General features: G+C 38.5%; 2 protein-coding genes and 1 long non-coding RNA gene across 8 annotated transcripts in view; 2 read left to right on the top strand and 1 right to left on the bottom strand.

Moving 5' to 3' along the window:
• LOC127955947 (zinc finger protein OZF-like) overlaps window positions 1-15,821 on the top strand; it is a 171,886-nt gene that overhangs the window by 52,477 nt on the left and 103,588 nt on the right. The gene's annotated exons all lie outside the window — the stretch shown is intronic.
• LOC127956101 (uncharacterized) lies at window positions 1,143-5,237 on the top strand. The gene is made up of 9 exons (XR_008153462.1): window positions 1,143-1,393; window positions 1,709-1,877; window positions 1,973-2,049; window positions 2,533-2,837; window positions 2,922-3,499; window positions 3,712-3,998; window positions 4,106-4,219; window positions 4,460-4,577; window positions 4,874-5,237. It is a non-coding gene; the product is annotated as an uncharacterized LOC127956101 (long non-coding RNA).
• Window positions 10,377-15,821, bottom strand: part of LOC127956062 (gastrula zinc finger protein XlCGF7.1) — a 148,087-nt gene continuing 142,642 nt past the window's right edge. For 2 of the 4 annotated variants that reach the window (XM_052553829.1, XM_052553830.1), the window contains one exon: window positions 10,377-11,372. In XM_052553829.1, the coding sequence (XP_052409789.1) occupies window positions 10,777-11,372 (596 nt within the window). In that variant the 3' untranslated portion in view covers window positions 10,377-10,776. The remainder of the gene's footprint in view (window positions 11,373-15,821) is intronic. The other 2 variants (XM_052553831.1, XM_052553832.1) reach the window with 2 other exon arrangements.

The following is a 15,821-nucleotide window of genomic DNA, read 5'->3' as shown; positions in this document are numbered from 1 at the left end:
TTGAATCAAATAGATAAATATACTATGATATAAATAAATAAATAAATCTGTAACACCTCAAATGAATTGTAAAACATTTTCCTCACCTGGCAGGCTGAACACTCCTTTCTTATGCAGATCCATGACAACAATGGCTGGATTGCAGCCACATTTTACACATGAATATATGTATTGATGGTCTGTAAAGCTTCAAAATGCATGTATACCCACAGTATACGGCTGTGTGGAGGTATTTTAACACCTAATGACAGTTCCATGGCTTCAAAAACTCTTCCTGCTGCGGTGTGAGTCTACAAAAAAAATTACACTCAATGTGCTGTTTTGGACCTTGAATGCTATGCTTGACATGAAAAGGAACAGGATGTCCCCTAAATGCTTTTGCCACTGCATAAATGCCTGATTGTGGGTCTATAGGCTGACTCTGTAAGTGGTATTCTTTTGTGATGTCTGGGAACTTTGAAGAATGATTTCTTTGCATATGGCGCTTCAGATTTTTCAAATACAAAGACATATTGCAGTGAGGACCCTCCACGATCGTTTGACTTAATTTATTAACTCTAACAGGGTGCTGGGTCACGCTGCCTGCGCTCGAGGTGGAGACGCTGCTTGGGCTCGAGGTGGAGATGTTGCCCTGCCTGCGCTCGAGGTGGAGACGCTGACGGGGCTCGAGGTGGAGATGTTGCCCTGCCTGCGCTCGAGGTGGAGACGCTGACGGGGCTCGAGGTGGAGATGTTGCCCTGCCTGCGCTCGAGGTGGAGACGCTGCTTGGGCTCGAGGTGGAGATGTTGCCCTGCCTGCGCTCGAGGTGGAGACGCTGACGGGGCTCGAGGTGGAGATGTTGCCCTGCCTGCGCTCGAGGTGGAGACGCTGACGGGGCTCGAGGTGGAGATGTTGCCCTGCCTGCGCTCGAGGTGGAGACGCTGCTTGGGCTCGAGGTGGAGATGTTGCCCTGCCTGCGCTCGAGGTGGAGACGCTGCTTGGGCTCGAGGTGGAGACGCTGACGGGGCTCGAGGTGGAGATTTTGCCCTGCCTGGTTCCTTTTACTGCAACCTAAACAAAACTAAATCCTCAAGAGAAATTTGGTAATTCAGTGATGAATTTATGCTAGTACAGTATTAAAAAATGTGTTCATTCTAGTACTGATCAGTTGACTTTTAATTGTTTCTTATCTACAGAAAATTATACCTTACCACTTTATTTTTGTATTTCCTACTTTGAGGCTCTGATATTTTGGCGTCATGTCCTCCTGCTGCTCAGCCTCAAAGTAGCTCTGCATCATCATGGTCTTTTCGGCAGCAGAAAGCCTCAGAGCACTGGCAAAACCAATACCACCTAAAATGCCTTAATTCAAAAGAGGCTGTTGGTCATCCAAAACAAGCCTGCTGTTATTAAGGTTGGTTTTCATTAATACCAAACTTCAATCACACAGGGTAGGTGAGGTGTCTTTTGGGATGGGAGAAGATACATGTCTTTTGGGATGGGAGAAGACTTGGATACCCAGATGAAAAACACATTCATGAGAAAAGTAAATCTAGGACCTTCTTGCTGTGAGGTGACAGTGCTAAACATTGGGGCACTATAAAATCCTATACAATAAAATCAAACCTAGTAAAAGTGAAATAGCTTAAATAGAGTGTACATTATTTTATATGAGTTATTCACCTGAAATAATGTATTATATTATAATATTGTTTTCTTTTCTCCCTAGGTGCAGAGAGCGTCTTCTTGAGGAGTGGTTCTGTGTGGACTGGGATATATTGCATCACAAAAAACAGCCACTCCACAACAGGGAAAGTGTGATTCGTGGTTTTATGAAGCCATTCCTCCAACCACATGCATCATCAAAGGGGAAGATGGATATTGCACCCATGAGCAAGGTACGTTCTTATGAAAGCTTTAATTTTGCTGTTCAATGTGTGTCTGCAGACAGTCACAGATTATCTAAATGATTGGTTTTCCTTCTTTTTGTCAGCTTGCATTTGGCCATCTGTGAAGATGCCAGACTGCTCCTGTGGAGGCACAAACTTCACTGTGTTACCAGGAAAACCGGTGATTATAATTACCATCAATGATAAAAAAAAATAAAAAAAAATTATATATATATATATATATATATATATATATATATATATATATATATATATATATATATATATACATTTTTATTGTAGATTTGATGTTTTTGTCACTAGTGTGCTGTGGCATTGTGCTTACAATTGCAGAAGTGTTAAAACATATGGAATAGCACATGATATTATTAACTGAAACAAAGACAGATATGTTTTTATTTTTGTCCTTCACAAAGAAAAAAAAATATTACCATCTTTCCAGCATGATGTCCAGTCAACACAGCAGTGTGGAATTTAGTGAATTAGAAAATATGTATATATTATAAAATATGATATAATGTGGGATTATAGGAACTTGTGCAATGTCTCTCACCCATTCACAATGTGCAGAATTAACTAAGTATTGTAAAATTAAGTATGTGGTAAATGTGTATTATATTTTTAATCAATTTTTTGATCCAAGGGCGTTTTGACTTGCATCAGCCACTGTATGAATGTCAAACATGCCAGCAGCAATTGACCCCTGACTTTAAAGACCTCCTAAGAAGTGGATATTGGCCAGCCACCATCAACAATTCCACACTTTATACACTTTATACAACGGCGATGCACTGCAGCGAAGCTTTTTAGAGCTTTCATATGCATCATTTGAGGAAGACCAGCTCTGCTGTAGAGCTTCTTTTCACCTTCCCAAGCCTGCACACCAGAAATGTTGGATTTTTTAGCAGATGGAAATAGAAAGCTATATCGCTTTCGCCGAAACAGAAGGTGATCTTTCTTCCAGTCTTTTTGATTTATTTTCTTACTTCATATATTTTATGAATGGATTTTCTATTTTTCTTTCTTCCTTAGCTCTGATGATCCTGGCTGTTTTTGAGGGGTTCTTTGGGGCTGAAGACAGTGTGGTGTCTAAATTTGTCGACACCACACAGAAAGCAGTGAAAGATGCAAGTTGACAAAATAGTTGTTACAATAATAACCGTAACCCCCACTTCAATTACTTCTGCCTACCAATTCCAAAATCAAATTGAGAGAATAAATGGCATATATTAAATGACACCCTTGCTTTAATTTGATTTGTCGTGTTTGTTTAGTGTGTCATAGACACAGGGAAGAGGCACATGTGGGGACTCCCAATGGACAGCAGTGAGGGAAACTTCAAGGAGGGCTTCAAAATTGGATGAAGAGGGGATGGGGGTTGCTGCGTGTCGCAATGGGTTCCTTTTGAAAGCCCTTAATATGTAAAGGGGAGAGATATTTCCCTACCCTCTGTACCTTCAAAAGGACAATTCTTCGCAATGGACTTGGCACACAAATACTGGTCATACCTGGAGAAAGTTGCTAGTGTCGTTCCTGCTCTTCAGGAGCTGACCACTATGAAACCCTTTCTCAGTGTAATGCATGCTCAAACCCATGCTACTAAATGTGAGGTGTGTGTAATATTTTGCCATCATATGTACATTTGTAATATTTACAAGCACATTAATAATATGTAATTGAAGTCAAGCTACACTACATTATCTTGTCTTTTTGCATAACCATTTCTTGCATGGATTGTAATGCCCTTCGATGCAGATTGTGTTTTGTGATATTGGGCTATATAAATTAAATTACATTTAATTTCTTTCACCCTTTAATAAAGATTAATTGGAGTGGCAGGAACCAGGAAGGAGCAGGGACAACCGCCGAAGAGGAGGTGGAGCAAGTGAACCGTTACCTTTCACGTTGTGCCCTAACGACCAAATACATGTCCAAAGCAGGGGATCAGTTTGCAATATTCTTGTATATTTTTTTTTTTTTGATTGATCATCATAACCTCATTATTTGCTTTAAACAGCACGGGTGGACATGCTTACATTGCATGCAATGGGGTGGAACGAGAAAAAAAATCTCTCTTTACATCGGGCACTTTCCACAAGATATGTGAAGGTAAGTCTGTTATTAATTGTTTTGTGTGTCTTTTTGTTGGGTTTACTTGGCCTGTTGTTAATCATACACAGTTGTAATCCTGATTATTGTATAACACTGTTCATCAGACTTGTCAGAGACTCCATGATGAGACTGCAAGGATAGCTGACCTAAAAACAGCTAGATTGCACAGATGAAGTGGTGTCAGTGGCTATCTGATGTAAAGGAATGGGCAGCTGGTGGTAAGCATGACCAGATAAAAGAAACAACAAACATCCCTTTCTACAATCTACATTTTATGTTTGATATTAAAGAGCAGCAAAACCTTTATGTCAGGTTTATTAGAATATTCCAGTTCCTTGCAGGAAGTGCACATACCAAGTTTAAATAAGTGTGATTAAAAGGTTTTACATAAAATTCAAACAGATAGACGGTTCTGTGTTGTTTTAACAGTGAATTTGCTTTCACTATTTTTTCAACAGAGACACCTGGTACATCTCGTGCCAGTCAATGCACAACACACAGAGGAATTCAGCAATCAATTGAGGAGCTGTACCTTAGTGTGAGGCACCGGAAAGCGAACCCTCTACCGTCAGAATGGTATAACTCTACAATATAATAGGTTCAAGCTACTGTATGCATCCTACTCCACCAACATGGAATTAGCAAATAATGTAGTAGCACAGTTCAGCTCAATCATTGAATTCTGTTCTTTAAATGACCAGTCTGTAGGATTTAGTGGTATCAATCATTGAGATTTGACGATTGAAACCAGCTTCCCTCACCTCTATCTTTCCAAACTGCAACTTTGTTTTAAAAAAATTTGGTGCTATAATTTCTTTCTTGCTTAAGAGTTCTGTCAAAAACCTCTGCCTCTGTACTTCATGTCTTTCTAGACAGCAGCAAGTTTCGCATTTGCCTTCGAAGGAAGCTGGAGATAGATATCTTCAGGAGATACAGAAATACAATGATCTTGTACTAGAATCGGCAACAACCATTGACGTAGCTGTGGTGGAGCATTCCCTAACTGGAGAGAGTACCGTTTCTCAAATATGGCCGTGGGAGGTTCATGGCAGTGATATGTCTGTTTTTAGATGCTTCACAGGAATTTATTTTCAGTTCTGCTTTATAGAGTATACTGAACTAAGGCATGCATAATACATATTGAGTGTTGTAATATTAATTTAGTTTATTGGTGTATTTTAAGATTTCTTATGTATCAGTTTGATAAAAAAGTAAATGTTTGTAGTGATTATGCAAGATTGTCTCATGTATACATATAACTGTTATTGATTCTTAGCAAACATTTCAATCCAGAAACGAGTGCACAACCAAGTGATGTTAACAAGGTGACTGTATGAGGAAACAAGTTTTGGTTTTTGAGATGGCACAACACTGCACGTGGTTGCAGAGCCTGGCAATGGTTCTCAAGAACAAGTTGGCTAAGGAGGGTAAGTTTAATTAAAACCCTGTCCATGTAATGTTAAAAAAACACATCAGTCACAGAACTTGGATGGAGTAGAACGGTTATTGCTCTCTTTGCCGAGGTCCTTTAGCATATACATAAAATAGGGATTAAAGTTGTAACTGTAGCTATGGTAACAAGTCAGTGCCAATCATCCTGCTATGTAGATTTGAATAGGTAATATCTTTTTACTCAATTTAAGTTCTTTGGCCTTATGAAACAATCTTATTATAGTTCTCCTCTGACCTCTAGCATCAACAAGGCATTTTCGCCCCCAAAGGACTGCCGTATACTGGATATTTTTCCCTTTTCACACCATTCTTTGTAAACCCTAGAAATGGTTGTGCGTGAAAATCCCAGTAACTGAGCAGATTGCGAAATACTCAGACCGGCCGGTCTGGCACCAACAACCATGCCCTGCTCAAAATTGCTTTCCCTGTTAGCCAGCACCCCACCCTTATGAAACTCACAGCTGAAAGTGCTCTACCTAACTTGATTTGATAATGCTCAAAAATATTACAAGTTATAGACACTGAAGTGCCTTGAAATTTTTTTTTACCACACTTAAATATATATTTTTTTGATATAAAAATACATGAAATGAGTCCTGGAGCTATCTAGAAAATTAATGGGTTGAAAGCCACATGTTCTCATGAGTTTCTATTTCAAATCTGAATAAGATATCATGAAAAATGAGACTCCTGCAAATATTTTTCTGAGACTATGACCCCCCACCCCCCAAATTTAAGAAAATATATTTCCCAATAGTAGTGAAGGCTTCTACAAACTATTTAGTCAGTAAACATACCACTGCTTAGTTTTTTTCAATTATAAAACACTAGACAGAAACTTAGACATCATATAAGTGATTTATATGAGCACTAGAAAAATACAATAAGAATAATTTGAGTAAGATTTAACTTTGTTTGCCAATTACAGAACATCCTGAGATTGCTAGAAATCCAGCATTTACAATGAATTATGATGCAAATAAGTGCTGATGGCCACATATACAGATGGTAATAACACAAATGTTAGAGTTTTAGTTGGTAGGCTAGAGTAGACATGATTTCGAAATTGTCAGCGGGACATATATTACCTTTCAAAGAGCGTCTTTGAATTTTTTTTTTTTAAGTTTTATTTAACATTGTTTATTTAATTATAGCCTGCAAATGTTTGATTTACAGTCAGTGTACTGTTTGAGTACATGAATTACTTCGGGATATTGGTAGGTTTTAACTCAGAGGGAGTGTCAGACAAATTTAAAAAGGTAACAGCTCAAGTCATTTGTGGATTAATTCTTGTTGGAGACGCGAACCATTTAAAACGATTCAGTTCGATTTGGTGAACTGGTTCAAAAAGATCCGGTTACATCAAATGATTGATTCATGAACCGAATATGACAAACTGCTTTGATTTGAACTCTCTCACAACAGACACGGAAGAGAAGACAATGCTGAATAAAGTCATAGTTTTTGCTATTTTTGACCCTCTGATGTCACATGGACTATTTTGATGATGTTTTTATCTTAAACTGTGTTCCGAAGATAAATGGAGGTCTTACTGGTTTGGAACGACATGAGGTTGAGTTATTAATGACATAATTATGATTTTTGGGTGAACTATCCCTTTAAATATTTCCAAAATCTGTGATATAGGCTACTCTCCAGATCAAGACTTTCACAATAAATCTACATTTGTCTTTTAATTAGAGACAAAAACTGTTCAATTCTAGAAGCTTAAAATCATTTATTTTATTTGGATGAAATGGTCTGTTTATCAGATTTACCAATTGTTATAATTAGTTTGTGCTGGTCAAGAACAATATCTAAAATTGAACTGTGTGGCGGGGGAGGCGTGGTTCTGTGAGGTCTGTGACGGGAGAGCGAGTGAGGAGACAAGCGGTGGTAAGTGGGGCAAGTGAAAAATGATTAACACCTGGCTCTCGTTGCCGTGATTGGCGTGGGGAACCGGTATTTAGGCCGGCTCAGGACCGGCGAGTTCAGAGAGAGGTGGAGACTCGTGGGAGTAAGAAGCTGTTGAGCTGCAAACCCAGAGACAAAGACTACAGTGGAGTGAAGTAGATAAATATTGTGAAGTGCATGCGTATGTGGCGCGATTGTTTATTTGTTTTATTTTTTTTCAATAAAGTTTCTCATGAGTCTCAGCATGCTGACCTTGGTCTCCTTCCTCTCCACACGAACGAACTTGGTTACAAACTGCAAGCAAAAACATGGGGCCAGTTTCAAATATTTGAGTGGCTCCTCCCCTAACAAATGTAACCTCACTCCAAATTTTTTATAAAACTTGAGAGCACTGATTAAACTATATATGCTAACCTAAATTTTAAAAATAATAAAAAAAAAACACTTGTAAAGTTAGACAAATTCCACATATAAATATGCTGTTTCTTTTGTCTCAATCACTCCATCCTAATATTGTTTTGAATTAAATTTATGTATGGAAAAGTAAAAAACTTGTGCTAATGTTATTTGTAGTTTATTTGTGTTCTTTCACAAAAATATAAGTGAAAATATGCCAAATGCTTATTTATTGCTTAATTACTCACTAGAGGCTTAAAGACTGATCAAACAAATGTATTGACAATTGGACCACATCAAGACATCATTCTTTTAAAAGAAATGCATGATATGAAAATGGATTTCCCCTACATGGAGCCGACACTGGTGTTGGTCAAGGGGTGAGGAGCAATGCTGAGATCTAGATGAATGTAGAGCTCTTCTGATGATCACAGTGGAGGGACCTACTGTATGACACAATTGGCTCAAGAGGGTTGAGAAGAAAATACTTTTGGTTTAAGACATAAAACACCCAGTCTGCTGATGAGTTTGAAGTAGAAGAGACATTTCTACTGACATTTTATTTTACTAGTAAGTTATACAGGCTATTTCAGTGAATTGACTTGGTAGCTGTTGCTACACTCAAACTCTTGTGGTCTCTCCATTCATTTCATTGTTTTTTATTATGCTTCTTGAACATGTGTATCGAAATACATAGATCCCATTTACAAAACTTACATTGGAATTTCTCAAAAACGTGATTTTATACGTCCATAATTAAGCAAATCCTGCAATTTCTAACTCAATATTAACAATGTCAAGGTTATATATTCACAGAAGATTCTTTACATTATGTAGGATGATTTTATGTAGAAAACAGTGAATCACAAAAATGTCTTTATCAGGGTTTTTACAGAGCATCACAAACATTCAAAAATGTGACACTTTGAGAATACTCTGGTAGTAATTGTAGCTGTATTTTGCATGATTCCCTGATTTACTTCCATCCAATTACGAGCTTTCCTCCTGATACACTACACCAGGGATGGAAAACTCAAACTATGCTCCAACACACATACACTATTAAAAATATAGGTGCACAGTGATGCCATAGAAGTACCATTTTTGGCTCCACAAAAACCATTCAGTCAGTGGTTTTTTTAAAGAACCATCTCTTTCTTGCCTTTTAATAATCCAAAGTATCTTCATTCACCACAACGAATCATTTGTGAAACAGAAAGGTTTTTCATATGTTAAAGGTTCTTTATAAAACCATGCAGACAAAAAGGTTTATGAGTGTACCTGTAGTTTTTAAATAACCCTGAATGACTTGATTAGCTGGATCTGAATGCAAAGACTTGAAGCTTAAAATTCATCTGATATATTTAAACGTTGAAAGTTAAAATGACAAAATCCAGAATGGCAATTGTCAAGCTCATCAACTGTGTGTGACAAATTTTTAGGATGACGAATACAAAAAAACGAGAAATTCCGATTTTAAATAACTGGTCGTCCCGGAAAAGAAATGTCGCCTGTCAGTGATGCAATGTCCGCTCTATACTTTGTTTCCGGTGTAGACCATGTGATGTTCCACCACACCAGAATATCACATGGTCAAATGCGGAAGTGGTGGTTATGTTATAGCCACGCGTATGGTTTGGTTGTCGTTGTTATGCATCACGATTACTCTTTGGCGAGTATTGAAGTGCCAGTAAAACATAAGCGTCCATATTCGGATACACGCAGACTGTGTGACAAACGGAGGAATAAAACCAGGATAAATATCGGCCAGGCATTTACGAGATGGAGAGAGCTGCGTGAAAATCTTAGACTTGACCTAGACTCTGTTCTCGCGAGTGTATTGATAGACAGGTAAGCAAATCAATTATTTATTTTGTTATTATTGTACAAGTAACGTAATAGTTACAGTAAAGATGGTCCAGGTCTCATCTGGATTTGATAATTCCAGTGAGGATGTATCTGTGTTTCCCTGCAACACATGCAACTGTCAATAATAACACTTATAAACAAAGTTATATTGCTCTTTGTACTAAGGTAAGGATTTTTATCATGTGTGGTGACCGAGATTATGGCAGTTCAATTAAATACAATCGGATATGTGTTATTAAAAATATATTTAGTCATTACTTGCAAATGTTCGTTCAAATTTAATTATAGAACGATTGGTTTGAGCACGTTAAACAACAACGGCATTAACCATAAACACGTAACACTGCACAACATTAACCCAACAAATCATTTAACAAATAGCTGTAAGTTGTAACGGGATAATATAGTATAACATTTCACGTTCCTTGCAGTTCATTAAATATGATGACATAAAATAATACGATCAGATATACAGGCAATACAAAAACGAATAAATTACCTCATCCGTGATCATGATTCGTTTATCCAATTTAGATACATTGCTATGGTGAAAACGCATTAAAAAAGACATCTCCCATCGTCACCTGCTTCATAGCGTCATCAAGCTTCGCCTTTGTTATTGTTGGAAATGTGCCCTCTTGTGGTCAAAAATCGCATACTGGAGCTTTAATATCAAGTCAGCTTTATTTGAATAATGGTCTTTATAATGCAGACTGTCAAAGCACTTAAAGATAAACAGGAAAATAATCGAGGAAAATAACAAGAGTGTAATTAAACAGTATGTAACAACCGTGAAGTTCATCAGTTTGAAAATACATAAATTCAGCTGTAAACGGCAATCAAGATATTTAATTAGAACCAGTTTAGTTTTGACTGAAATGAGTTGGGTACCAATGTCAATGTTACACGATTCGGCTGTAAAGCAGCTCTACAGAAGATGGTATGCCATCATCCATCTTATGTGAAACTCAAGATTTGCTTTGTTCCTGGAAGTCTTTCCACAGTGATAACACATGACATGCTTCTCTCTACGATGTCACAGAATGATTCCTAGGTTTTTCTTGTCTTTAAAACTCATTCCACACTGATGACATTCAAACAGGTCCCTCAGCAGTAAATCTTCATGTGGTACTGAAGGTTACCTTCACAGCTGAAGCAACTCTCCAGTGTGAATTCTTCTCACGTGGGCTTCAAGGTATCGTTTTAGCTTGAAACTCTTTTCACACTGAGGGCATGTGTGAAGCTTCTCTTCAGTGTGAACTTTCATGTGAGATTTAAGGTTTTGTTCACGCTTGAAAAATGTTCTACACAAAGGGCAGATGAAGGGCTTCTTTCCAGTGTGAACTAGAATGTGGTAATCAAGGGTTCCTTTTTTTTTAAAACGTCTTCCACACTGTTTGCAGATGAAGGGTTTCTCTCTGTCGTGAATTTTCATGTGCGTTTTAAGGTTTCCTTTTTCACTGAAACTTTTCCCGCACTCATTACATTTGAAAGGCTTCTTTCCAGAGTGAACTGTCAAATGCCTGTTAAATTTTCCTTTATGACTAAAAGTCTTTCCACACTGAAAGCAAGTGAAGTTACCCTTAGTTCCTGTCTCTTGAGCTCCTTTTCGTGTGGAAGTCATTTCAGACTGTAAGAAAGAAGATCTTTCTTCAATTGTGAAATCATGAAGATTATCATTCTGATCTTTCTCTTCATTTTCATTCAATACTTCCCTCTCCTCTTTCGGTGCCATTAGGTCTAGGGTGGGAAAAACAAACATAAAAGTTAACCCCAGTTTAATGGCTCAAAGCAATCAACATCAAAACATGTATTTATGTTATCCATGTATGCTAGATCCTATACCAGGGCGTCCAAACCTGATCCTGGTCAGCCAGTGTCCAACAGAATTAAAGCTGGCCATTATACAATTCATTGAAAAACTTAGATAATCTTATGACATATACATACGAATATATATATATATACACATATATATAGACTGATCTCAATATACCATTATTATGTCTCCTAGGGGATAAAATGTTACAAATTTAGAGAGAGAGGGAAAAACACATATTTATCACATATTACTTCCTCGTAAGGTTTTATTAAAGGGGTCAATGATGTCAGCCAATCACAAGAGAAAAAAACCCAAAACCCACTGCAAATCAGAGAATGATAAACAGGGTGGAAAAAGGTCAAATCAGTGATAAAACATGGTTGTGTGTTGTTCAGAGATAAGCAACTACTCTTCTGTGATCTTTCTTTGGAACTACTTTCATCGGTCAATTTTATCTCTAAAATGTAAGTCACAGTTGGAATCATGTGGATATTTAGGAAAACAGCACTCTTGGTTAGGTGTTGTTACTAATCGTCATGCACTATTTAGGGCTGGATCCGAATATTCGATTATTACATTTTGAGATTCAAACAATTGACACATTAAATATAGCCAGTTTTTTTATTATCAGGCCGAACGGTTCTAAGGACTGTCAGGTACAGTTACAGATGTATTTCCACATGTACGTCCAATCAAAACGCTCGGTCCGAGCAATTTAATTAGCTTTCCTATCGAGATAGTTATAAACGTAGGTCGGAGCCAGCTCCAAATGGGCGGGTCAGCTCCAAATGGGTGGGACTTCAGCTCCAAGTGGGCTGTACAAACCTCCAGAGCCTTTTGATTGGTTTATTTAATGTCACAGGGTTAATGCACGCTGCGAACCCCCCCACACCAAAAAAAAAAAAAAAAGAAAAGAAAAGAAAAAAAGACGACGTCAACTTCCCAAGGCTTTTCAGCGTCAAGAAAGAGGAGTTTGAAGGGGTAAGTTTAGACTTGTACAACGTATTACAAGTAAAAAAAAAAAAAAAGTGCAGTATCTTGGCGGTTGATGTTTTAGTCTTGACATAGTTAAATCATGATTACAAGCTCATTGCATTCAAGTTTGAAAATTGGAGGACATTCATGTGCAGTTTTTACCTTCAAAACTCATATTTACGATTATTCCGAGAGCACGTTAAGACAGCATTAGCAGCACAGATAAATTACATCTTTATTGTGTCTGTTACCCTTTTCTGCTAAATATTTCTGCAATACATATAGGATTTACGCTGCAGATTACGGACACTGAAGACCATTAGCAGGTATTGTTACTAATGTTACGTAAAATATGCAGGCATATGTATTATAACTGCACTGATATTTAAGCGATCAATAACTATTAATAGATTTAGTACAGTGTTCCATAAGAATGAGTCTTCGTTACAATAGTCTTTACATGAGTCTTTACATGAGTCTTCTCCTAACTGATAATGCTTGACTTTAACAAAGCTGGTCATTGTTTCAAAACCTGCTGTTATATTTTTAAAATGTTATCTATTTTTACGTGTAACGTTAATCCAAATAATATAATGCAATTGAAACATTTGGTTTAATTACCAAATTCATTTTTTAATTTAATAATCATAACAGTGGATATATGAGGATAACTGCAGTGTCCACTACCATGCAACAGGTGTAGAATTAATTTTGTCATTGTAGGAAACACAAACAAACAAAAACATTATGTTTAAACTTTCTGTTACACAAAGTTCAAGTCTGGGTGGCCAGAAGTTACATTTCAGTGACCTGGTTACTGCCTCTCTCTGCAAACCCAAAGGATCACTTTCCTGTAAACTTTTTTTTTGTTCTTTCTATGCATCAAGATGTGTCATTTATTTTTTCTGAAGATTTTTGACTAATGTGTGTGTATGTGGGTCTTTGTGTGGATAAATTATGTTCATACTTTAAAGGTGGACATTTGCAACAGCGCTTGTCCCTAAAATTGCTCCAGGGGTATGGTCAGAGACTGTCCTAAATGACAAATGATGGAATGTAAATGACATTACATTCTGTAGACGTCTCACATAAATGTGCATTGTACTTTAGTTAATGTTAACTTGTCAACAGTGAATTATTTTAGGATGTCATTGGACTGAATGTTTAGTGACTAATGACACTTCATTCCAGTAAAAATATAATCCATAGTCTTGGAGTGAAAGCAGCAGCAAAGTGTTCCAATGCTGATAAAAATCAAGCAGGTTAAAACCTCAGGTTCCTTAAATATCTGTTCTACAGGACTGTTTGGGGTTGGACAGATTTTTTAATGGTTTTGAAGTCTGATGCTCACCAGGCCTTCATTTATTTGTTCAGAAATGCAGTAGAAACAGTCATATTGTAAATTGTAATAATATTTTACAATAACTCTTTTCTATTTGAGGCAGCACCGGATCTACCCCAATCATCATTAACGGGACCCCAGTGGAGAGAGTGAGCAGCTTCAATACCTTCAAATGCCCTGCAAAGAGTAGCTGAGCACATCTCCAGAACATCTCTCCCCTCTCTGCAAGACATCCACACCAGAATATGTAAATCTAGGACTGTTAAGATCCTTAAAGACCCCACCCACCCTGGAAATCCACTGTGTCATCTGCTACAGTCAGGCAGACGCTTCTGCAGTGTGATGGCAAAGACGGAGAGGCTCAGGAGGAGTTTCTTCCCTCATGTTATCAGACTACTAAACATGGACATTAAACACACTGAACTTTATAGACTGGTTGTTTATGGCTTCCCAATAACTCTGTCAGAACCTTTGTTTTGCAATGTGTTATTTTGGCCACTAGAGGTCCCCAATGTGCACTCACGTCAACATTGTGCCTTTTGTAATCAGTGTAATTGTTTTCACATGTTTCTCATTCTGGGCTGCCTATTTAAGCTGATCACTTTCTTTGTATCTTTGCTTGGTTATTATTGTTCCTAAGCAAGTTGCTGCCGTAAGTCTGCTCTAGTTCTAAGATCTATTCTTTGAAAGTATTTTTGAATTGTTTTCCTGTTAATAGTTTTTGCAGTTTTTTCTCTGAGTTTTTGTTTTGGAGACTATTTTACTATTTTTGACCCATTCTGGTCTGAGGTTTTTCCTGTTTTGTAACCTAACTCTATACAAAGGATATTTTGTTCCCTTTTGCTGTTTTTGTTGAATAAACTCTTCTGAGTTAAGTTTACAAGGCGTCTGACTATTGGGTTCAACTACCTCCTGTGGCTCAGCGGTAGAAATTAAGACTCTGGCATCAGAGACCCAAGTTCGGGCCCCGGTCCTGACAGAATAACCAAGCCACATTATGAACCCAGAGGCGCCAAATCCTCAAGAACTCCTTGCCACAGCTGCTCAGTATGAGTCCACAGTCCAACGCCATGAGTCAGCACTAGCTCAGCAGGAGACTTTGATGGCTAGACACTCCCAGTTGCTGTCTGATCTCATGACTTCGGTCCGTCAGATCTTTGACCGGCTGCCCTCTACCTCAGTTACTGCTTCTCCTGCTGCCTCTGTACCCCTTCCAGATTCTCGAGTGCTCTCTCCTCTAAGTGAACCCCGCCTACCTCCACCACAACATTTCTCAGGTGACCCTAGTGCATGTGATGGGTTCCTGACTCAATGCTCTCTCACGTTTGAACTACAACCATCGTCCTTCCCCTCAGATCGAGCCAAGATTGCATACGTCATCACCCTCCTTTCTGGCAAAGCTCTTTCTTGGGCAACTGCGGTCTGGAAGGCACAAGCCCCCTTCTGTACAAGTTATTCCGCATTCGAAAAGGAGTTCAAGCGAGTCTTCGATCACCCCTTCAGTGGCCGACAAGCCTCAAAGAGACTTCTCACCCTCCGTCAAGGTAATGGCAGTGCAGCTGAGTATGCCATTCAGTTTCGGACCGTTGCAGCAGGGAGTGGTTGGAACAGTGAGGCCCTCATGGTGTGTTTCCTGAATGGTCTGTCAGAGGCAATCAAGGATGATCTGGCTACCAGAGAACCTGCTGTTGATCTGGAAACCCTCATGGATCAAGCAATCCGACTGGATAATCGCCTGAGAGAGAGAAGCCGGAACCGCCCATCTGTTTCCTCATGGTCTGCCAGTCCAGCTCTTGCTCAAATGCCACCAGTGCCCCAAGATTCTTCGGAACCCATGCAATTGGGTAGGGCTAGACTTTCCCCCTCGGAACGAGACCGTCGTATGAGAGAGCGTTGTTGTCTTTATTGTGGATTGTATGGTCATTTTCGCTCCACCTGCCCCGAGCTTTCGGGAAACGCCCAGTCCCGTACAGGCAAGGAAGGACTGTGACGGGAGTTACACGCACCACTTCACCTTCCAACTCTGGGCTGTTCCTTCCAATCACACTCA

The sequence above is a fragment of the Carassius gibelio genome, chromosome B4 (genome assembly GCF_023724105.1).
Source record: "Carassius gibelio isolate Cgi1373 ecotype wild population from Czech Republic chromosome B4, carGib1.2-hapl.c, whole genome shotgun sequence".
In the NCBI taxonomy this organism is placed as follows: Eukaryota; Metazoa; Chordata; class Actinopteri; order Cypriniformes; family Cyprinidae; genus Carassius; species Carassius gibelio.
The sequence above is the reverse complement of the archived record's forward strand: the minus strand, read 5'-3'. Positions and strand labels throughout refer to the sequence as shown.